General features: G+C 41.6%; 1 protein-coding gene across 1 annotated transcript in view; it reads right to left on the bottom strand.

Annotated features, from left to right (window-relative positions):
• LOC147898604 (receptor like protein kinase S.2-like) overlaps positions 1–19,679 on the bottom strand; it is a 48,533-nt gene extending 28,854 nt beyond the window's left edge. The window contains exon 1 of the mRNA XM_087379202.1: positions 18,272–19,679. Within this exon, the coding sequence (XP_087235328.1) occupies positions 18,272–19,485 (1,214 nt within the window). The 5' untranslated portion in view covers positions 19,486–19,679. The remainder of the gene's footprint in view (positions 1–18,271) is intronic.
• Between the last annotated feature and the right edge of the window lie 5,797 nt (positions 19,680–25,476).

Raw genomic sequence — 25,476 nt, 5'->3', positions numbered from 1 at the left:
ATTGCTCAAGAGTTTTTGTCGACTCCCCCTCTTCGGTGTCTAGGAGAGACCAGCACAAGAGACCACAGAGAGATCAGGAATTGCATTTTGCACTTATATATGACAGACTTCAAATTTGTATTCAGAGATCATTGTAAATCCTTATTTTTTTTCACATTTATGCTCTAAGCCTTGTAAAGCCTTTTAGGCTATTCCCAAAGCATTTATGCTCTAAGCCTTGTAAAGCCTTTTAGGCTATTCCCAAAGCATGAAATTGATACTTATATGATTGGGAAGAATAAAAACTTGAGGTGTATTAATGGGACTCATTGTGCCCTTTTTTTGCAATTCCTTCAGAATCGGATAATATATGTAGGTGTGCTTCCTTGCATGATGCTGCACTAAGTTGTATTTTTTGAAGGTGGAAGAAACCCATGAAGCATTTAGTAGGTAGCCTAGATGTCCCTTTTTTATATTTCCTTTGGAAGCGGATGATATACATAGGTGTGCTTCCATGTTTTGGCAATTCACAAAAAAACATTTTGTACAATCATTCCAAGGGTTGGAAGATATTTTGAAGCATCAAAATTTTCTATCAATTTTTTTTTGTATGACATATGCTTTTTATGCTATGGAGTTAATAACTTTTAGAAAAAAGGTGACTTCTGACAACATGAAGAGCAGTTAATGTAATATGTTACTATTCTCATTATTGAAAGCATTCAATGTTTTATTTTATCATTACTTTTTCACAGCAAAGGAAACATGATTTGAACATGTACTTCTAGAAACATGCTAGCCAAGATGCACGCGAGTGGTTAAGCTTTCTTGGAGCATAAATTGTGGTAATTGGCTGTCCTGGATGAATATGATGTGGTTGTTATTAAACAGATAACACCTTGCATTGTTGTTTGTCCATGCTCGCTTATTTGGCCTTGCTCGCTTTTCTTCGCTCACTTTTTGGTAATCCTCCACATAGGGATATGCGTTTTTCCTTGGTCAAGGAGCTATATCAAGGTTGTCAAACACCAACTACTTCTTTGTGTCTTCAACAAAAGCAAAATATAAGGCACTCACAACAGGTGCATGTGAAGCTATATGGCTCAGAAGACTATTGTTAGAAACATATTACTTTAATGAATCAAAGACAACAACAATATACTGTGATAATCAATTGGCTCAAGCATTGGCCAAGAATCTAGTATATCACTCCAAGATAAAGCGCATTGATGTCAAAGAGCACTTCATCAAAGAAAGAGTGTTACTTGGTGACATCACACTGCAACATTGTGATAGCAAAGAGAATGTTGTAGGCATCTTAACCAAACCACTTGGCAAAGAGCTTTCTAAGAAGCACCGACAAGCTCTTGGTTTGACATAGAGAAGGATATTCCCATTAAAGGGGTGTGATGGAATGTAATGTTTAGTCTTCTTTAATTCCCAATAACCATCATTAGATTCTTAAGGGAAGGCCCAATTCATGATGTTGATCTTGAGGGAAGGTGTTGAGAAACCATCTCAACATCATGTGTTAGATATGTGCATAGCACTAACTCAATAGAGTGTTATAAAGGAAAGGGTTATATGCCCTAACCCTAACCATAAATATACATAAGGGACTATTTAAAATAGTTTTGGAAAAAATTTACAGATTTGTATAGAAAAGGGGTACATTTTATTAAAGAAAAAAATACAGATAAGGGATTTTAATAAATAGGCCTTGAATGCACGTGATATAGAGGATTTATACATAGTGACCCCCTTGAGCTAGAGCACCCCCTGAGGTATTTGAAAGTAATTAAATAATTTCAATATTATAAGTAAAGATTTGATTTTTCATACATTGATATATGTTGTCCCTTGTTTACAGCAATATTTTCCAACAAAACACTACGAATTGTGGTTAGTCGAGCTGTGGGAGCAAAGTATCCTAATAATCAAAACCATGTACCTGTGCGAATCCTTTTGCCACGAGCTGAGCCTTGTACTTATCCAACGTGCCGTCAGACTTGTAGTTGGTCTTGTACACCCACTTGGTGCCGATTACCTTGCGTTTTGGTGGACGATCCACAAGGTCCCAAGTGTTGTTCTTCATTATGGAGCCATACTCCGACTGCATAGCCTCCATCCACCTATCATCACCCTATGCCTTTCAAGACATGGGTTCATCAGCATGGATCACCTCTGTCATCAAAGCATAGTTGACCAAGTGTTCTTGTGTCCTTCTTTGCTCCTCTAATCTCTTGGACCGGCAGTGTTCGGATGGTTCCTCCTCAATGGCTGGAGGTTCTCTATCGTCCAAAAGCTGCTTTACCCACTTTGGGAATGGCCATTGCCATTGTGGTTTTGCAGGCTCTTCTTCCTCTTCTTTATCTTGAATCCTCCCAAGCACCATTGGGGGAGTTCGGTCTGCTATTGGTGGTGACTGGATGGATATCCTAGTCTTAGTTGTTTGGGAAGGAAGCATCCTCCTCCAATTGATGCGGCTGTTTTGAGAAAACCACATTGCGACTTACTATTACCTTCTTGGTAACAAGGTTATAGAGATGGTAACCCTTCGCCTCTTCACTGTAGCCGAAGAAAATACACTTTCGGCTCTTCGGTTCCCATTTGGTCTTGTTAGCATCAGGGACATGCACAAAACAATCACATCCAAAAAACTTTGAAATGTGCAGCTGAAGGTTTCTTACCAGAAAAGGCCTGCAGTGGAGTCATCCTATTCACAGCCTTCGTGTAGCTACGATTGAGAATGTAAACTGTCGTGTTACATGCTTCAGCCTAGAAAGTCGTTGGAAAATCTTTCCCTTTCATCATACTCCTACCCATTTCATAGATGACGCGCATCTTGCACTCTGCTACTCCATTTTGCTGTGATGTATATGACGGGGGTTTCTGCCTCTTGATCCTATGACTTTTGCAGTAACTTTTGAATTCAGTTGATGTGAACTCTCCACCTCTATCTAATCTCAATTTCTTCACCTTCATCCTGTTTCTTTCTTGACCATTACATGCCATTCCTTGAACTTACTAAAAACCTCGTCTTTAGTCTTCAGGAAGTATATCCATATCCTTCTACTATAGTCATCGATCAACGTCATGAAGTAGTAGGAACCACCCAAAGGTTCCGTCTCCATCTTTCCACATAGGTCCATGTGAATGAGCTCTAGAGGAGCCTTTGCCCTATTGGCCTCTTTAGGAAAGGGCTGCCAATGCAGCTTGCCCATCATGCAAGCTTCACATACATCTGGCAGATCTGTAATTTCTCGTAGGTCTGCAATCATTCCACTTTTATGCATCTCCTTCAAAGAACTTAGGTTTAGATGACCAAACCTCTCATGCCACAGCTTAGTGTTCTTCACATCGGCTCGAGCACTGAAAGCTGAGAGTTCGTAGATGTTGTTGCACCGTGTACCTTTACCAATGACCTTCCCTTGAAGGTCTAGAATTTGTGCACCATTCTTATTAAATTGAACTTTGAGGTCCCGATCCGTAATCGCAGAAACGGACAACAAGTTCGTCTAGATATCTGGCACATAAAGAACATCAGACAACTGTTTTACAACTCCATCTAACTTGAGAGCAGTCATATCTTTTTCTTTTGTTGGACATTTTGCATCATTGCTGACTGCTACCAGGATGTCATTCCCTATCGACTGTAGAGAGGTATACCTATCCTTCCGACTGGTCATGTGGTGCGATCCACCAATAATCCAAGGTTCATCCATAGGTACATGAACTGCCTCCGTGCAAATCTCCTCAATTGCTACGAATAGCTCTACTGGTACTACCTGCGTGCTGTTGCTGGACTCTTTCTTTACTCTGTTCTTCGCATCTACAATCTTCTTTCAGCACTCATTCTGCTTGTGCCCTGCCTTGTTGCAATAGAAGCAGTTGATCTTCTTCTTTCTCTTTTTATCATCAAAAGAAGATGGGCTACCAGAGTCCTTACCCTTACCTTTCTTTGATCCAGCATAGAAAGCCGCGACTCCAGTCCTCATCTTTTGACACATCTCCTCCTCCAGAAGCATCACGCTGAAATCCTCAAAGTTGAGGAGCAGATTTTTGTTTTGCGTATTCAGCATCGTGACAAGACTGTCATACTTTGGTGGGAGAATCCGTATGCACCTTCGTGCTAGATTCTCGCTGGTGATGGTGATGCCAATCGCAGTCATCTGATCGCATAGATTCTTCACCCTGGTGATGAACTTCTCTGTCGCTTCAGACTCAGATAGTTTCTCGTTCGTGAGTTGAGTCTCCAGATTTTGAATCTATGTCTGATTCGTGGTCTCGTACTGATTTTTCAAGATCCCATCCATGCCTCCTCCGCTGTGGTGACATGTTGAATTAACGCCATGACGGAATCACTGACATTGTAGATAATAGAACACAGCGCATCTGCATTTCTTCTTATCCACGCGAGAATCTCATCTGTAGTTGGTACTATCTATTATCCTGCATTGGCTAGATCCGGTCTCGCAATCAGCCTCACATCCACCCCAATAGCAGTATCCCAAAGCTCGTATGCACTTAGGATGGTCTTCATCTTGAACTTCCAAAGTGGATAGTTAGAGCCGTCCAACTTTCCGCTTTCACCGAATGGTGGGATTTGTAGTCTTGCAGGCTGGGCCATCTCTCACAATCTGCTCGCAAATAGAAACACACTACCAAATCTTCTTGCTAGAGTCCAAGCTCTGATACCACGTAAGAAAACAATACAACATCTATGCTCAACAGATAACAGGATCTCGTACGCAAGAGAGAAAACCAGATAGTATGGAGAATCAAAAATTTGAATACTGTAGAACTGATACAATAGATGGCGCTGCCTCCCAACCATGCGCTCCTATGAAAGAAGCTTCGATGGCAAGCTTGAAATAGTAGGGGATGGAGGTTGGATGCTAAGGAATCAAGGTTGCTGTAGCTAGTGATGAAATGGGCTTCACGAGCTTGCTCTTATATAGCCACCAGTCATAGTCGGTTAGACCCAATTGGGTGACCCGACCCAGTCCGCCCAAAACGGCCGACTAGGGGTTGGTTCCAAAATAGGCCATCGACCACACGATAGAACCGGTGCACAAAATAGAGCAACTGAGCTACGGCCACCGTTCAGCCCACAGCCATTCGGGATCATCTGGGACTCGAAACGGGCCCCACAACTCGAGAGTGGGCTACCTCGGGAAATGCTCCGTCCACCCTCAATGCGGTTAGTCATGGGATGCCTTCCTGCATTTGCATGTAGCCTAGTTGGCAGTGTGCCAACTCCATCCAGCCATCAGCCCACACATGGCCCCCATCTGGTGTCCAAACCAGGACCTACCGGATAACCGAGCTACTCAAATGCCTTCTCCTTATATGGGGGGCTTACAAGTAGAGTTAGTTGGTTCTTGCGTAATTACACGAGAGTGGAGCATTGATATCTAACACAACTAAGAACCTTTCCCTCTTTTGTACTTGATACATGATTAAAGTATCCAAGGATTGCCATCATATGACTTTTCCATGGATCCAACAACTAGTGTTGATTATTGAGTGCTTACTCCATATGCATGTGTCTTAGTTTGGTTTGTAAGAATCTATAATATTTATATTTTGCCTATGAGGCATCCACATCAAGAGTATGGGTAGGTTGCTAGTACATAGGCTAAAGGGAATGATTTCCATCACAAGCATGTACATGGGAGCTTGAGGATAAAGTGGTGGGACATGTAGTTTAGGCACATGCGATTTTTCTAGAAGGAGCAAGAGGATCGAGCACGCACTATCACTTTAATTTTTGCACGGCTCATCCATTTAAAGCTTTTTGCGTCAGTGGATTGATCTATACTTATACATCACATAAAATGTTGAAAGACACGAGTCCAATCCCCTAAGCTTTGCCATTGGCGTAGCATGCTCACTACACCTACCAAAAGTATATCTTTTCTACTCTCATGATTGCAAAAGTTGGTCCTCATCTCGTTTTACCACAAAAACTAGATGCTTTTTTGTGTGTATTGCTTGCCTCACCTTTGCAGCACATCAACCTATATGATTATATGAGGTCCATGAGTCCATTCCATTGAGAGGATTTTAGTGGAATTGAAATCATAATTTAATCAAGTAGTAATTTCAAGAGAATAGTTCAATGTTGTGAAAGTGAACATTACGGACTATCATGTTGCATATATGTCGATGGTGCAATCTTTGGTAATGTGGCAAAGGTTGGCTCATAAGGGGTTATATATGGCGGGGGAGGGGCACAGAGAGAAAGAGCGAGAGAGAGATAGAGAGAGAGAGAGAGAGAGAGAGAGAGAGAGAGAGAGAGAGAGAGAGTCATAAGCATGTGAATTCACAAGGGTAGTAGATGCATGTAGTAGTCACCCTGTGGCTTTGCCACCAATTAATATGTCATTTGTTTCACATATAAGGGCATGTAGCCAAGCATGCTAGTGCAACATCTCTAGCACGGTAGACAATTAGAAGGTCAAGGTTGTGAGTGTAGATAATTGGAAGGAAAAGAACCAATATCCGATTGACCATACTTACAGTTACAAACTGGTGGATAAAAAATGAAGGAAAGAATAGAAGGGGAAACACATGGGAGAAAAATGTCTCCATTAAGGTCATATATGGTTGTTCTATTGGTGGGCTTAAGTTTATATCCATCATAAATTGTTGAACCAGCGACATTCATTTTTTGAATTTTGCATGAATATGATATGGTTTTTTGCTATAGGATGGGAAAATGATATTGCATTGATTTTATCCATGGCACATGTTGGCTGTGGTATTAAATTATATATGCAACATGATCTGTGGCTTTTTGTGAACCTTTTGTTGTTAATCTTACCTGGATGTTAGTCAATGGAAGAACCCAGGGCTTGCTATAGGAATGACAAGGTTTGAGCTTTCCAGATGTTATGCTTAGTAGCCACCACATGTATAAACTAATACTTACAAGGTGGTTGACTTCAACTTGTATGAAGTGTGAAGTAAAGGAGGGGAAGGGAGAAAAGCACTCAAATGAAGAAAACACATTCTCTCTCCTTGGCTATGTTGGCATGGAAGGTTGAGATACTCGTAGCTTTTGCCCTATGGCTTGCATTATTTCTTATTTCAATGTTGTGGCCATGATGGCTTCCACTCGATCCTTAATGGCGCCATCCTTGTTTAAACCACTTCCCTTCTTGGAGACTTAGTGTCCAATGTCATTATGATTCAATTTATGGTCATCATGATCATGCTTGAGTAAGTCGTGACATCGTCAATGTTGATTCTAGCTTCACGAACGTTTTGTAATGATCGTAGCTACTGACTTTTTTCATTTCTTTTTTAATAGGATTTTGAAGTCTAGAAATGAATGAAAAGATAAGATATTTATTGTCAAGATGGGGGTCACATTTGGCTATCAATCACTTTATTCTCCATAGATATATTTGGAACTTCTTTTTTTTTTCATTCTAAATATTTCCACCAGCATCATCTTGTCATCTTTATTGTTTGAAATGATTATTTAGGTTTGGATTTCAAAGCTTAGTAAACGTTGGGTTTACCCAAGAGATATAGGAATAATTTTCAAACCTTAGTAAGCACTAGGATTTCAAAGCTTAGTAAGCATTGGTTAAGAGATGCTGAAATCGCTTGATGCTAAACTTACTAGGGGTTTTGGATGCATTTTGATGCTTCCCTCCATCATGATCTTAACGAATTGTTAACCCTGATTTGATGTGTCATGGCTCTTTGGCATTGGTGCTCATGAGGCGACTCTTTGTGATTGCCTTGGTTAATTCTATCCAAACAAACTACACTTGTGGCCAAAATAATTTGATCTTCATCCCATTGACTCACTTTGGTAGTTCATTTCCTTCTAGATCTCCCAGCATTACAATCCCATTCTCTAAGAGATTCTTAATTCAGAATGGCCCTACCCACACTGAATGTAACACCAAAATCCCACCTTTGAATGTTTAATTCATGATGTGGGGGTCATGCCGCACCTTTCTCTCAATTATGCTTTGCTTCCAAGCAACATCACCATCCCATGTTTGAATGTTTAATTCATGATGTGGGGATCATGCCACACCTTTCTCTAGATTATACTTTGCTTCCAAGCTACCCTTAGCCTTACATCATTGATTTTATAAAATTCATCTAGTTGCTTCTTGAGGGATTCTTCTTGGCCATATATGTGTCGAACAACCACCCTTATGCTTGCCACATGGAACTCCATTGGTACGACTATCTCAAGGTCAAAATGCCATCTATAATGGAGTGTTCTTCATTGTGACTTTGGTTTCCTTAGAGATAGCCCCAACATTTTTGGACACTGTACACCATCTCTAGGGCTTTCCATTCGAGTATTCATCTCTGTCAATGAGAACTTTCGACTTGCATAGTAGAGCGGAAGTCCAAGTTCCCTTCAAGCTAATTCAAGCTAGAGCCTATCTGCAACTTGGATGCACCACATGCACATGGAAGATCAAATATAGTTGGGCTTTCTCACGAGTGGGGATTTGCTTGTAAGATCTAGGATGCTTCAGGTCGAGCTACTTTGCTCCACTTAAACTGCGTGTCTTGACTGATGGAGTGGTTTGTTTATGCCCGTGAGCTTTTGTTGGAGCCTCTATATAAGCTAAGGAAGCCCATGAATGAGAGTAATTGCTTGACATCGTTCAAATCCTTCTTTAGAATGGTACAGCTTTGGGATTTTTGCCCATGATGCCTTTGCTAAAGATTGTCTCCCACCAACACTCTTGAGAACACACCGAGCACAAGCTTCTATGTATTGTGGGAATTTCATGTCTACCTGTATTTTTGGAACACATTCTGTAGATGTTCCAAGTCTCTCTCTCTCTCTCTCTCTCTCTCTCTCTCTCTCTCTCTCTCTCTCAACGTGTGTCTAGTTAGTGTATTTGTATAGAACATTTTTGTGAGGTTCAAAAATGTTTTTTCCTAGCACTACTCCTTAATAGATATGTTAATTCCTAGCACTACTACTCAATAGATTCTCATGAATGCAATTACCATGGAAAATAGAGTGTCTATGGAGGATGCACTTTCCATTTGGTCCCTAGAATTAGAGGATGATGGCACTTGATGTAGAGGGAACCTAGAGAAGATGTAGACATATAGAGTTAGGTAGGCATATCGAGTTAGATTCACACAATATTGGTGAAGTTAGATCCAGGTACTAGTAGAGGTCCACCTAACTAGTTGAATTACATGGCAAATAAAAGATAACAAACTTTCAACATCCAGAGATCTATGTTGGAGCACACGATATATACATTGATGTTGGGGACATGCCTTTATACTATGCTAGAGCACATGATATATACATTGATGTATATGGCAATGGGGACATACAATCATACTTCACAAAAAATGTTGTTCCTACTCTTTGTTAAGGGATTTGGGGCTAGCCGCCTTCTCATCGTATAGTACAAATGATGGAAGTTGAGAACTGATGTCTTTTTACATAAGGAGTGTTTTTTGATGCCCTGACATGGCCACTTTGTACAAAATGTAACATAGTAGGTCCTTCAATGGAACGGGTTTTTTTAATGTAGGGGACTTACGACCATTTATGGGTACGAGGGGGTTTTAAAAATACTTTATCCAACATATTCATGGTATGTTTGTCAACAGACAGAACTTTTAAAATCAAAATTACAACATATATACATATGGAAGAGGGGAAAATGATTATACAAAAAAGTGTAAATGTTTAAATATGGGGGTATTCTAAATGTGAGCTTTGTCACACAATTTCATGGATTAAATAGTGGTTGCCCTAAGTTTGATGCATTGGAGGGAGCATATGACTCACTAGAAGAAAAAGTTATAGGATGAAAATGGGTCACACCAACAATTTCAACAAGAATCCCTTTTAGGATGCATCTTCAATAACAATTCAAATTCATCAAGCATCCCGACAGTTTTCACAAGAATCCTTCTTAGAGGATGAATCTTCAAGAGTAGATTAAGATGAATCTTCAATAGTGGTTAGGATTCATCAATGTGGAAATCCACCAAGTGAAGTACATGCCAAACATTGCAAAGTGGTCATTTATAAAGATGGGCTTTTAAGTTTTCTACTGTTACGAGTGTTATGTTGGTCTTTTAGCTAGTAGGGCCATGGGTTCTAATGATTTCAAAGAGTGTTGATAGTTGTATGAAGTGTTATAGGCATTATACATAGCGGGTGTTGTGCATATAGTTGTGTGAGAGTGTGAGTTTGGACAAAGATATGAGTATCTTGAGTATGACAATGCCGGTGATGACATAATGAATCTTTTGTCCAAACAATTGTGAAGCCCTTGAGTAGTTGATGGACTTTTGATTGTTATGAATTCACATTCCTCTTTTTATTTTTATGAATTCACATTTGTCTACTTCCCACCTAGCATGCAAACGAGCACTTTACATGAGGGCAAGTGATGCATGCCAATCCCATCCTTCAGACAATGTAATTACCTTGCATAGATGATGATGCAATGAATGTAACACCTTTTTTGTCCAAACAATTGTGAAGCCCTTGAGCAATTGATGCACTTTTGATTCACATTCCACTTTTGATTCTTATGAATTCACATTCATCTATTCTCCATCTAACATGCAAACGAGCACTTGTACCCATCCTTCGGACAATGAGAGGTTCCATTAGGCAATTTGGAAATAGGCATACTACCTTTGAGAGCCCAAAGTGTAGGCAATCTGAATTTGCATAGGCAACCCACATGCACATCTAAGAGAATGAATCTACATATCAGAGGCGACCACGCTTCACAAGTAAAATATGTTGGGATATCTCAAGGTGTATGCCTCAGGCACACCTTAGTTTCTATGTGTGAGTGCTAGAGGCATAGTTAGGTGCCCACAAGCACAGTTAGGTGGTGGAGAGCCACATAGGATGATTGAGAGAATCTAGGAGCAGATTGAGGAGATGATTGTGGAGCTCTGAAGTCATCAGCGATGTCAGTGAGCATGTATGAGGTGCCTACTTAAGGACCTCACTCTTCTTCATTCCATAATGCAAGTAATGCAAGTATTGTGAGTTTGTGTCCACTCTTTGCTTTCCTTTCAGCTTACCAACAAAATACACATTCAAATTATGCACAATAATATTGGTCACTTTTTACAATTCACATTGTGCACTCCGTTTGGCAAGAATGCAAGATTTTCAATTGTAAGCCGTTTGATTCTTACATACTCTAGTATTTTCACGTTGGGGATTGAAAATTGGTTCTTATAGGAGTGCTTGTCCTTGGGGGTCCCGGTTGTATTTCTTTAAATGTGCAAAAATTGGTGTCCATTTTGGATTATTCTTTTGTTTGTAAGCGTCCTCATTTTCATATCTTGTTTGTGACCCTAGGGTTTTGGATGTGAATTGAATCCAAACAATGTCTTTGGTAAGGTTAGATGTGGCCCCCATGAAAATCCCATGTGTGCCGTTGACTAGTGTGGTATGAGAAGCAAGCCGAAGATGTTCGCCAAAGCTGGCCAAGGTTGACAGCAGCAAAGATTTGAAATGTCGTAATTAGAGCAATACCTGTGGTGTCCCACTTACAACTTCCTACATGCAGGTGAGCAAAGCAAATTAGGATAATAATTTTATATTTATACACAATAATGTATGACGTAATCAGGAGAGGACATGTGAGCTAGAAGCAATTGATGCTCTATAGCATCCTTGTGTACTTCACAATGGGAATTCTTCCTCTCCAAGAATGAATTTGAATACCATTTACATAAATTCTTAGTTGTTCTTTCTTGGTTTTTCATAAGAGAATTTGTAATCGATGTATGTTATAATTCATCTTCATTTGTTGAATATGAGAATCAAGGAATGTATTCTTTCAATCGTCTTAATCTATCGTCAAAAGTCTCGGGAGAGAATTGACATGAGAGGATTGTGAGTTAGGATCATGGAAGTTGAGCCTTAGATTGACCATTCTTCCATGCTCATCAATGCCAAGGCTCTTTCAAAATTTGCTATTCTCAATTTGCGATCCTCACCTTCATTTGGTATTTTCTACACAGATGCTTGAGTATTAAAGTTAGAAGTCCTAAAACATTTAGTTGCGTAAAACTTTTGTGAGATATTAAATTAGTAGTCCTAAAATTTATGAGAATTTAAATCACTACCCTTAAAACATTTATGTAGTTGCAGTTTGAGTTCGATTGACACTCAGAGTTTGATTGGAAGTAGACAATCCTCACAATGGATGTTGGATCTAGGTACACATCATCTTTTCTTTTTCAAAGTTATTGTGACATGTCTACTTTAGATTAGATGGTTTTCTCCTCTAGCTTGCCCAAACTTGAGCAGTTCCGTTTCTTTCGGATCAATGCTCAGTCATTCTTCTTTTAGTTAAGGTGCGAAGGGTGTAAAGAATCCATTTTCTATTTCATCTCTTACCAATGCAAATATTTTCTTCAAGATTATTAGAATGATTGCAATCGACATTAACACTCAGAACATGCTTATCATTACTGATATAAATTTTGATCCTTAAGAGGATATGCAATTTAGTGCTTCCACAAACAAGGTAAGTAGGTGGTTGCCTTCATTAACAAGTACATAATTTCTAATCAATAACATGAAAGATACAAATCCACAACTACTTGCAAGAAGAACAAGGCTTTCGATGCCACTTCCATTACCCAAAGCCGCCTATGTGAGAAATAGAGATTTTATTACCATTAGAAGATGCTTGAATCCACGACCCCAATATGATACATGAAATATTGTGTCGATTCGCACATCGATAAGGCAGTGTCTGCATTGACCAAAGAAGAAGCCATGAAATTGTCATTGCTATTATATTGATCCATATATGAAGCTCCAATTCATAATCACAAACACATTGATTCTAAAGAAAGGCATTACTTGCAAAACGGCAACTCAACAAACATTACTTGTGAAACAATCATAGACAAAGAGACCAAACATGAAAGTCTCATAAAATTCGCCTTAAAATATCGTCAATGAGATGAAAGAAAGGAATAAAAGAAAGCGCATTATCATGATTTTCAAGTACAACATGCATAGAGACCCTGACAATGACTTCAAAGAGCTTATGCTCCTATATTATCCATTCACTAATGATGACGATGAAGACTTGTGCGAACTTGAACAACTTTCCTAAAATATCAAGGGAAAACCAATGCAGTAAACTACAACTATGACGACTTGATTGGATTTGACATGTTGTTAGAGGAACTACAACCGCAACAGCAAATGGATCACCAAAACATTGACTACACTGAACATAATGAAAAGCTTTCTTGGGAAACATAAACAACATCATGAAAAACATAAGGCAATATAACTACAACTACAAAGACATAAGTGGATATAAAATATCAGTACATGCACAATAGCAAACATCAACTACAATCAGCATAGTGAAACACCTTCTTGGCAAAAATAAAAAACATCATGAGAATTGCAATGCGATATAGCTACAGCTAAGGATACACTCTAATTTGTAGACAAGGTGATATGGGCTATACCTTGTGCTCTTCTTATATGTAAGATTGTATGCCCATACAGTTGTAGGAACATCTCATACAAATCACAAAGGTTGGTGTTAACAGTTTTATGCAGGGTTACACCTAGTGCCTCATTGACACGGTTGACACCTTGCACATTTCTACCTTTGTAAAGACACGAGTATTGGTCCTTCACAGTCATTTCACAGTTGCAACTATCATACACTATCACATCACTGTTGGCCATTGTCATGTACTGTTATTTCAGATCTGCAACTGTCATTCATTATCATTCAATTGGTATTCACTATCATTTCAGAGCTGGAACCACCATTTCAATAGCATCTCACTTTTCGAGCTACAACAGTCATTCACTGTCATTTCAAAATTTCCATAAAAATTGTGTATTGGAATCGGCTAAGGTAAGGAGATGGAGCTGTGTGGCAAACTTGTGCTTCAAGCTATCTGGCTAAGAAGAACAAGAAGCTGCAGGTACTGAGGTCCATATGTAGGTGGCTCATTGGAGCTCTGTGGTTATGTGGTGAAGCAGGAGCTGCAGCAGTGTATGAATTGGCACCAAAGCAACTATGGAGGGGGAGAAGGAGCAGAAAAGGCTAAGGGGTGGATGACGATGCTATGACATAATATTTTCTTCTTGAAGTTTGGTGTGGTGTGACGGTCCTTGCAAAGAAAGAGTGTGGACTTCGAAAAGTATAAGAGGCTTATGGAGTCTTCTACTTTGCATGAAGGGGAATATATAATTGAGAGGTAATTATAAACCTCTCTAGTATAATTCAAGCCTATCTAAAGCTCTACTTTCTTTGAATGAAACCTCTTTCTTTTCCTTTGAAATTCAAATTTATGGGATCAAACATTAAATTAGTTATGGAAAACAAATTGAGTTTACCATAAAGAATCTTACACAATAGAAGTATTAATTTAGATTGTTCATTTCATTCTTAGAGAGCAAAATGTTGAACAACTAAGAACCTTTCCCTCTTTTGTCCTTGATACATGATCAAAGTATCCAAGGATTGAAGTCCTTTAGTGTAATCTTCCACTTCCTTTTCTTTTCTGGAAAAAGCTTGAAGCCATGCTTGTTAATTGGTTCTGCCCTTCTTCTTGCTATTTTCAGAGTCTTATATATAAAAGAGTAGTATTGGTGCATAGGAGGTGGACACCTTAGCATATAGGGAATGTTAACAAGCAATCAGTAAAAGAAGATGAATTGCTAGGTCAAATTTTACTGAGAGTCTTTCATCTCAACTCCCTCACTTTGGGTTCCCTCTCTAGCAACTGGTCCCTTGCCATGGCTACCTTAGCCTGTGACAGATCCTTAGGGTCTTATAGCACATAGATTGGATTGCAATGGGACTAGCACTAGATCCTAGACCCATGGAAAATTAGCTGTCCCAAGATGGCAATTATCTGGTATTGACCTATTTTTATCCCATCCTAGACCCCAGCCTCCAAACCACGAGGTGGATTTTGTGGATAGATTTTGTGCCTACGAACTCAGGTATGGAAGACTCAGTTTCTATGCTTGTAAATCCATACAAATCAGCCAACTGTGAGTTTCCGACTGTGGAAGAAATGCTAGAAAAAAGAATTGGTTGTCAACCAGCCAGTTTTCAGAGAACCCAGCTCTCTACATAGGGAATCTTTGAAACAGGGGCTAGCAACTAGGGTGGAGCGCTATATATCCAACATACGCCTCGCTCCATAAGTAATAAGTATGTAGGAGACACTTGCAGGCCAAGCCTTTCAGAAATGCATCTGCCTCTCAGCGATCATCCGAGATCTTGATGTCCCACACTCCAATAAGCACGTAGGGTGTGGATGATGTCTTGCCGAATGGCAACTAGGGTGGCCGCCTATCACAAAACTGCAGCAGGCAACCCAGATGTTCCAAACAATGATGCTCTCGCATTCATTTGGGATGACATAGGACCTTGTCGAGAAGGAGGCATCGTGTCTTGTGCCTCTATTCAGAAGATCTGCTGACCATGGATCCTGTAAGCTAGAGAGGCCGGATTGATGGAAAAGGCATGACCCCCCTCATCAACCTAGCAGCCATCCCCTCCCCCCAATGAAGTCTTGCTGCATCCTATGTGTCCCGGCATCAATCTAGAGGGCCCTATCCGAATCCTTTGTGCTGCGCGGTAGCTCCAAAGACAACGTGGGATCGTCTCCATATCTTTATCTGCATAACGGTGGCATCTACCATCTACGCCCACCTGCTCCAACCATGGTTCAATGGGCAAAGCTCCATGGGCCACCATCCAAAGAAGTATGAAACCTTCTGTGGCCCGTGGCTCGTCCATAAGCATGACCGAAATCTAGAGATAAACTCCTAGGGAACAGGTTGCTCAACCCAGTGATTTGCTCTCGAGGGAGTCTTGGCTGCAGTTGGCTGCAGCCTACAACTAAAGGCGATGACCAATGCATGTCGTGTATGAGAAAAAGGACACCTCCTCCACTCTCTTCGAGTGTCACGCTAGAACCGATCCCACTACACCTCTCAAAGAGGCCAATCCTCCCATAACCAAAGACACCACCACCACCCCTTCTGCCCTGCCAAGACTAGAATCAGGTCAATAGTCAAGTCCTTACCCAAACGGTCTACTATCTAGACCTTTTTCCACTTAAGCATATCTAGAGCCCCATCAATCTCTTAGTCGTCACTTGTCTCGGGGTGAAGGTGGCCTCCGACCTCCACTCTGTAGCATTTGGAACACAACTCGTAGGGATCTATGCAAAAATTGGATCTTGCTGGGCACCCTGGTCCTAGAAAACTGCCCATACCATCAGGGGGGAGGCAAAGGCTTTATGCAAACCCTCCCACCAAGGCTTCGAGGTCACTAAGTCTATCTCCATCATCGGAATACCTACCCCCTTCGAATGAGAGAGTGCTCTTGAATTGGCTGGGCCACTATCCCATTGTGCCCAATCAATGTGCATCTGTTGCCCTAGCATGAAACGTGATCTCGAACCTCCAGGCGCCGCAGGAGGGGCTGTCACTCAAACTCCTCATAGCACCACTAGGTGGCCCAAATGAGTCCTCCTGATAAGCGCTGCCAAACTCTGTGAAGACTCCTCATGAGGGGGGAGCCTTTGATAAGATCCAGGCGCCACAGGAGGGGCTGTCACTCAAACTCCTCATAGCACCACTAGGTGGCCCAAATGAGTGCTCTCGACAAGTGCTGCCAAACTCTGTGAAGACTCCTCATCAGGGGGGAGGCTTTGATAAGATCCACTTGTGGGACTGTTGCCACTGACCTTCAGTGTGGGGTCTATTCTTGATAAGCTTTTGCTGAAGCAGGAGCTTTTAGGGCTCCGAGCATGTAGTGCGACCTCGCAGTGCGACCTCGCACTACTAGCTCGCCCAAAGGGCTCTGCTCTACGTCTCAAGTCAAAGCCAATTCCTCCCTCCACTTGGGGCAGGATCTCCGTCTTCCAAGCGACCTTGGCTCTAGCGTTCCTCCCTCTCAATGGAATGGACTCATGGACCTCATATGATCATATAGGCTGATGTGCTGCAAAGGTGAGGCAATCAATACACACAAAAAAGCATCCAGTTTTTGTGGTAAAATGAGATGAGGAGCAACTTTTGCAATCATGAGAGTAGAAAGGATATATTTTTGGTAGGTATAGTGAACATGCTACCCCAATGGAAAAGTTTAGGAGATCAGACTCGTGTCTTTCAACATTTTATGTGTATAAAAAAGCGTTAAATGGATGTAGCCTATGTATTAGCAACCTACCCATACTCTTGATGTGGATGCCTCATAGGCAAAATATAAATATTATAGATTCTTACAAACCAAACTAAGATAAAGCAGGTTATAAGCTTTAGGAGGTAACTGCCTAATAAACGCATGGAGGACAGAGAACCAATGCTTTTATTTTATTTTTTCAAACATTGTACTTGTACACAATGGGATTCTAATTTTCAATACAAAGTTCCCATGAACAAATGAAAGGCACGGCTGCTGCGAGAGAGGGAGTATGCAGAGAGGGAGATGACGTCAGCACAAAGAGAGAGAGAGAGAGCCCGCAGGAGAGGGAGCAAGTGACAGTGAGAGAGAGAGGGAGAGAGCAGAGGAGGGAGTGAGAGAGAGAGAGAGAGAGAGAGAGAGAGAGCTTGCTTGAGAGGAGGTCGAGCGACGACAAAGAGGAAGGGAGGGCAAGGGAGTGACAGAGGAAGCAGATTTATAGAGGAGGGGACACAGGCACGAGAAGAGGTGAGAACCTTCGAGACCAAGCTTTCGTAAAACCTCCTCAAGCTTAGGTGTCAATTCTTTCGTTCCATCCCCAAGCTTAGGTTAATTCTTTCGCTCTCTCCCTCACTAATTAATAGAAAGAATAAAACTCATCAGGGGCACCTATTGGGTTCGTACAGGTTAAAATGTGTAGTTTGTGCTTGCTAAAAATAAAATGCAGAAAATATAATCAGCGAAATAAAGGCTAAGCAAAAGTGTGAGCCTTTTTTGCCAGCAACTGAGAGAAAATAGAAAGTGTCTCTACCTCTAGACTTTGAGGGAGCTCAGAGAAGGTCCCCATGCACCAGGGATCCAGATCTGTCTGGAGATTTTGAGGCAGCAAACACATCCCCATGGAGAAGCTGCTCGAGATTTTAGCTACCGGAGATTCGAGCCCATTTGGGGGGCTGGCTTTGGGCAACCCCGTGGCAGCTGGAGAACTTCACTCCATTGTTTCCACCCAAAACAAGCAATGGCAGCCAGTGCAAACCGGCAGGGGATGCCGGTGATCTCCATTAGTGAATCCGGCCAATGGGGACCTGCTCCCATTGTACTAAAGGACATCCCTGGCAGGCAGAGGGGGCTCCATCACGGCCGCCTTCCCCTCCAACATCTCCACCACTCTCCCCATCGGCGGCCTCATCGCTGCACTCTCCTGTATGCACCATAGCGCCACCCTTAGACACCTCTCTGCTGCCTCCTTATACTGCTTCTTCTCCTCCATCTCTCCCTTCAACCTCCCATCCACCACCTCTCCCACCCTCCCCTCCCTCACCTTCCTGAACGTCACTGCCCTCACATACGACGACTGCTCCTCCTCCGTATTCCTCCTTCCAGTTACCACCTCCAGTAGCACCATTCCATAGCTGTAAACATCCGTCTTGCTGTCTATCCCCGACCCCAGTAGCCATTCCGGTGCTAAGTAGCCCGGAGTCCCTCGCATTGTCGTCACCAGCCGGCTCTCGCCTCTTCCCATGCTGCGTGAGAGCCCAAAATCCGATACCTTGACTCGGAATTGATCGTCCAACAGAATGTTTTCCGGCTTCACATCCAGATGCAAAATCCTCTCCTCGCACTCCTCGTGCAAGTACGCCAGCCCGCGAGCAGTCTCAACCGCTATGCTGAACCTCGTCTCCCAATCCAGAGATGGCTCCCCTTCGTCGTCCTCGCTCTTGAAAAGCCATCTGTCCAGCGAGCCTCTGGGCATCAGCTCGTAAACAAGTAACCTCTGCGCTCTCTCCGAGCAAAATCCCTTCAAGGATACCAGATTCACGTGTCGGATCCTGGAAATGGTGGCGACCTCGGCACAGAACTCTTTCTGACCCCGCCCTTCCCTCTCCAGCCTTTTCACGGCCACCTTCCTGCCGTCTGGCAGTTCCCCTTCGTAGACCGACCCGAAACCGCCTCGTCCCAGCTTCTTGCTGAAATTGCCGGTCATTGTCTCCAACTCCGTGTATGAAAATCTTGTGGGCAATCCGCGCAGCGTATTCAGAAACTCTGGATCTTCCTCCAGCTCCCCCAATTCGACGTCTACCATTGCATGTGCTAAACGTTCCGTAACCTTGAGACGGTATGCATATCGGAGCAAAATCAGAAATACAGGGATGAGACAGGCGGTGACAGCAGCCAGGAAAAGGAAAAGGGTGCGGGGGCGGGCAGTCGTAGCGAGTCTATTCGAAGAGAAGACCAGAACGGCTATGTCTACGGGTAAGGCGACGCACAAGAAGGCCATCCAAATGAAACTCGGCGTCCTCCACCAGGAGTTCATGATGCTCAAAGACGAAAGCCAAACTGGAGGAGATGCTCTTGTGGAGTTTGCAAGGAAGAATTGCTCGTTGTGTGTGGCTGATCCGACTGATGTCGTTTCTGGGAAGCACAATTTGCATGCGCTCCCAGTTATTGCTGAGAATCTCTTGATCTTGAAGAAAAATTCTTCAGTTATTGCTCAGAATCCCAGTTATTGCTGAGAAACTCAAGATCTTGAAGAAAAGTTCTGTCAAATCCATGTGTGTTGGTGATTGACTTTTGTGGGTCGATCAGATGACTTGAGAGATTGACTTTTGGGGTCCATCAGACGACTTGAGACATTGACTTCGGCTATGAGCCTAAATTAATTAAGGCTCTATCCAAAAGAAATATCAAAACAATTTCCCTACCCATGTGGTTGAAAAAACGCATGACTTAACCCTGAGAGATCCGCTTATTCACTTATAGCTCTCTAAATTTCAGTGTCCTTGGTGTGTCTTTAATAGTTCATTCATTGCTCACTCACTATACTTCAAAGTTCCTTCTTTTGTCATGGAGCACATAACTACTTTCTTAAAACGAAACTTGGATCCTACCTTTTAATGAAATTTTTGTAAAGGGAAAAAAAGAGCGAAAAAAAATATGAACTTGAGACATGACATAGGGTCCATCAAGACCCGATCCTCCCAGCAAATGTCAAGGGTAGTGATTTATTATTACCTTGGTGACATACAAAGATTTGCGCCTTTTGGGAATTGAAGCCCAATGAATACATGAATAAGACTACACTCACAAGAGCTCATAAGTCATCCTTGGTTACAACCTAAATAATATTGGGTCATGGACTACAATTATATGAAATGTCATCCTTCGAGCTTGTATCCAACTCGGCTATCTCTACTGCTGATTCCAAATCTTTACCTCCCATCGAAAACATGCATCAAAAGAGAGGAATGTCGTAAAAAATCAAATTGAAGCAACATCAAGAATATTAGGGTCCAATAGTATTGCAAAGAAGTCTTCCGAATAGATAGGACACTAGCATATTACATGAATATCAGTAGTTGTAATATCATACTAAAATTTGAAAAATCAATATCTTGCACACACCAGTGATATAGGTTTCTTTGACTTTCTCCAAGCATGAAAAAATAATTAAAAATAGAAGGTAAAAATTTAACTCTTTGGATGAACGTGGAAGAAGAAGCTTTCTCAGTAAAAAGAATGACATAAAATATGCAAAGAATGAGAATAAACAATAGCTAATACCTAGAAGTTTGTAGATAATTGGCATAATAGCTTTTTTGGCAGTATAAACTTTTGCGAACTAGCTTTTTTGGCAGAGCAACGTTTTTGGCAGTATATAGTTTTGCAAAATAGCTTTTTTGGCAAAATGGTTTTTTTTTGCAGAGTAGCTTGTTTGGTAGAACAACCCCTTTTTCTTTTAAAGAACAACTTTTCTTTCTTTCTTTTTCCCCCTATCCAATACATAACAATCTTTTCACCGGAAGACATAAAGCCCATTAGGTAGGCATAAAGCCTGTTTGGTAGGCAAAAAGCCCGTTTGGCAGGTTAAGCCCTTTTTTATGAAATAGCTTTTTGGGCAGCATATATTTTTGAAAAATAGCTTTTCTGGTAGTATATATTTTTGCAAAATAGCTTTTTTGGTAGAACAACTTTTTTGGCAATTGGCAGAACAACTTTTTTTGGCAATTGGCGGAACAGAGTGAGCAAGGAATTGTAGTAACCTTCAACATTTAGAAAGCCAACCAATCAAACTCACAATCAACCAACCACATCATCCACAGAAATGATCTTCTCAAAGATAGTAACCACAAAAAAAACTCACAAAAATGTGATCCAACATGAACTAGCAAGAACTATACATTTTATCAATACAATATGGACTAGTGCATGTAAACTTCCTCAAACTCCAAGAAAGAGTTCCATCTTACCTTGTTGTCCTCATTGCCAAGGCGCTGCAAACACCTCTGAACCACATGATTTCCATTTATATCCTTGATGAGGGTCACAACTCCTTGCTTTGAAGACAATATCACCATAGATACTTGCTCAGGGGTCTTTAATGTCTCGATGAGTTTCTAGACAGCTCGTGTGATGTCAAAATGGAGATAGTCATACTATCAACTTCACTCCCACCTTCTAGCATGGAAAATTTAGAACAAAGTTTGACAATACTTTGGATTATGCAAATTGCATGCAAAAATATATATTCCAATGTAGAAGTTGTTAAATTTATCTAAAGATGAAGGCAGCCCTGATTCAAAATTGAAACAGTAAGGCGTGTTAGAAAAAGACCTTAAAACATGTGTGTGTTTTTGTGTGTGTGTGTGTGTGAGAGAGAGAGAGAGAGAGAGAGATAGCAGTGTTAACTTTACTCCAAACCAAATACAAGAGGATTCCCCATGCATACTCAATAAGATGTTGACCAAATCTAGCATTCTTAACTTTACATCAAATTAAATTCAAGATGGTGATTTTCTTACCCATGCATATTCAATGAGAGAGAAAGATCTGGCAGTGTTAACTTTACTCCAAACCAAATACAAGATGATTCCCCATGCATACTCAATAAGATGTTGACCAAATCTAGCATTCTTAACTTTACATCAAATTAAATTCAAGACGGTGATTTCCTTACCCATGCATATTTAATGAGATGTTGACCAAATCATCATTTTTGGTTACTGCTTCTAAAATGTCCATGCGATGGGCTTCATTGCAAAACTCAAGAAACTTCAGCAGCTCTTCAGCAGTAGGTAATTTCTGAAAGGATCAGTCATCGGTTCAACTTAATGGCCCCTAATCTCCTCAAATATCTTCTTTACATCCTCTGGGTTTCCTTCATCAAACTTTCTTTGCGAGAAGTAGTAGCCATGCTGATCTTTAGTGACATTGTATATTTGGCCCTCCACCAATAGCCTTTGTACACCGGGTTTCTCTGCCACATGAATTTCATGAGCTAATGTTACCATCAGCGTCCAACACCAATAGCCTTTCTACACCGGGTTTCTCTGAGGGAGATTGAACTTCACCATTGGCTACAAGATCAACACCCTTCCTCCTCCTCGCCCCTCTGATGGCAACAACTTCCTAATTTCCATTGGTTTGCAAGCTCCGTCAAGATTTGTTGGGGAAGACCTTGCCAAGCCTCTCATCTTGCCCACCAATCCCTCCAGCTAAGGTCCCGTTTAGAGAGGAGGAGCCTATGCAACTTTCTCCATAGCTATGCAAGTACAAGAAGGGCCAAGAATCCCCTCGAATGCATTGTCCTTGGGTACAATACCTTCCAGCCCGTCAGCCACCATTGCACGAGTTTGATGCTATTGATCAAACGATTGATGTGGAATTCCTGGAACATCAATTGCAAGATAGTAATTCCGATATGGGCCTCCAACCTGATTATGTAAACTTGCATACAGAGTGGAATGTTGCTCCCACAATAGTTGTTGTTGAGCTTGTTGTTGATGCATGTCCACCGCGACCTGCCGTGCTAGCTCCACCATTTGTTGCTGAATATAAGCCAACACTTGGCCATCATATTGCACCTCCTATGGAACGACGTTCACCTGGATTCTCTTTCTGTGAAAGTTCGATCCATGAAAGCTTCTGCAAGCAGATTGCCTTGGCATCGCCAACATTGCTGCGAATGTTCAGACGAAAGACAGTCCTCGAACGGGGATTGTTGCACCTGAAAATACTTCATCAAAGGTCGATCCCTGCCCTGTTGAGCTCCAATCAAGACCTTGTGGTCTTCTTAGGATTTGCAGCATCTGAGTCGTCGCTCGGGACATATGTCGGTTCATCACTAACAGAGAAAGAATATCCATTCTCAAAAGTTGCATTCACAAGTGTTGCGCATTACCAATTCAATGAGAAAACCTTCAGGGGCCACAACCATTTTTCCATAGTTCATGCTTCCGTTCCCATTTTCAGGCAAAAATTGCAAACCATTGGGATCATTCGGGAGGCTCAAATTAGCCAATGTTGAACATATGGATTTGTCCTCATGGTAAGACAACTACTACGAGATTTGAATACCCTTATTCTTCAGCTCCGTAGGAGGTTGGAATGCTTGGAGGTGCTGATGGTGCTGTTCCAAAGAGTACTATTGACGAGACTGCTACGGCCTATGAGGAATCCCTAGAGAGAACCCTGAAGGGTGAAGATTGGCGAAGCAGGAATCGAAGAGGGCAGAGGGAAGATTGGGCTGGGAGTTTGGGGAGGCGAGAGGATTGGCATACGAGGCAGAAAGCATCGAGTTGGAGGGAGACAGGGGCGATCCATGGTGGTCATCAAAGCGAAGAGGAGCAGAGGTAACGTAGGGAAATTCTCCAAGAAGGAGCTTGATTTCTCCCTCAGCTTCCATGACAAGAAGAGGAATAACAACCGATTGAGGAAGAAGGAGCTAAGCCATAGCCAAAGAGGTGAGCTCTGGAAGCTTGTTTTGCCTCCCAATTCAACTAGCCAATTTCTTGCCAAGGCCTGCCGCGATAGCCACGGGAGGAATGTATCACCAACCAACCCCACAAACTCACTGTGAAAGTCGTCCCCTAGCTACTGCTATTGCATGCTACAGCGGTTGCATTGCGGTTCCTACAAGCAAGCTTGAGCTCAAGATCGAGCTCATTTGAATTTGTTCTTCGATTTGCAACAAACTGAACTACAACAAACGGATCCCGTAACTAACAACTCGAAATTGAACCTCAATCCTAGTATTTTATCAAATTTTTAAGGAAAAATGTAAATGAGTAAAATGGTGGACATGAGACATGACACAGGGTCTGTTAGGACCTGATTTATTACTGACTTGGCCATATTGTTTGTGCATTTTGAGAGTTGAAGCCCAACAAATACATGAATAAGGTGATGCTCATAAGAGCGGATAATGGATGGATGTTCAATGCAACCTATACAATATTGTCACATGGACTACAACCATATGAACAAAGGTGTCGTCCTCCTTTGATCTTGCATCAATCTTGGATTTCCTTGCTCCCTCGCATCGATAACATGCATTAAAAGAGAGGAATGTTGTAAGAATTCAGACGGAAAAAAAGCAATTTTGAATGGACGAGCTATTGAAACCATTTATATGGTAATATATAATATATGATTATTATAACCACAAATAGTGTAGGTAGGGAGGTGGTGTGCTTCCTTCCCCAAAGAGTTATAATCCGAGGAAACGAGACCTCCCCTGGGTGATGAGATAACACCGAGAATATAAACGATGAGAATATTAGCGCCAAGATAAGTCTCACGAATGGATAAGTTTGTGGCATATTACCTGAATGTCAATAGTCGTAATCGTAGTCGAGAACGCAGGTAAAATCACCACGAGCGACTGGGAATACTTTCTTTGCTCCAGCTTTTGCTGCAAACAAAGTGGAACCATCAAGGTGAGAAAATAGCTTGGGGCCAGCTCTCCATAAGAGCATGAAGGGGTACAAGGCCAAAGGAAATAATACCTATTACGAGGTCTTGGTTATTGGCACAATTGAACCTGATTGCCACCATCTGTGGCAAAGCACTTGATTTCAATATAGACTTGTAAAGACAGAATGGTCCTCTAAAGGTTGACTTTTCGACACAAGTTAGGGGTTGTTTAAGCGACCCCAATCTCTATAACAACACTAATGAAAAAACTCCCACTAAGGTTAATGAGGTGAGGTCATGGACCATTATAGTTTCCTCTCACATTGACGGTCATATCTGTCGTAAAATTTTGACCTTTTGGAAATTCCACGCCTTCCTTAATGCTGAATTCCAAGTCATCTCTTAGATCTTGTGTGCCTAGGATCTTGACTAATCTTCCAAATGCATAACCACGACCCCTACCAACCAACTTAGTTGCTATGATTCTACCATCCACATATTCGATCTTTAAGCGCCATTGCTTTGGTCATGATTTCTTCATTGCAAGAAGCCCACTCTTGGAATTGTTTAGGTGTAGCAGTGAATTGTTTGTGGATCTCGGCGGTGACTCATG

Source organism: Dipteris shenzhenensis, chromosome 9 (genome assembly GCF_047967505.1).
Source record: "Dipteris shenzhenensis isolate YYH24624 ecotype China chromosome 9, Dip_SZ_1.0, whole genome shotgun sequence".
Lineage (NCBI taxonomy): Eukaryota > Viridiplantae > Streptophyta > Polypodiopsida > Gleicheniales > Dipteridaceae > Dipteris > Dipteris shenzhenensis.
The sequence above is the reverse complement of the archived record's forward strand: the minus strand, read 5'-3'. Positions and strand labels throughout refer to the sequence as shown.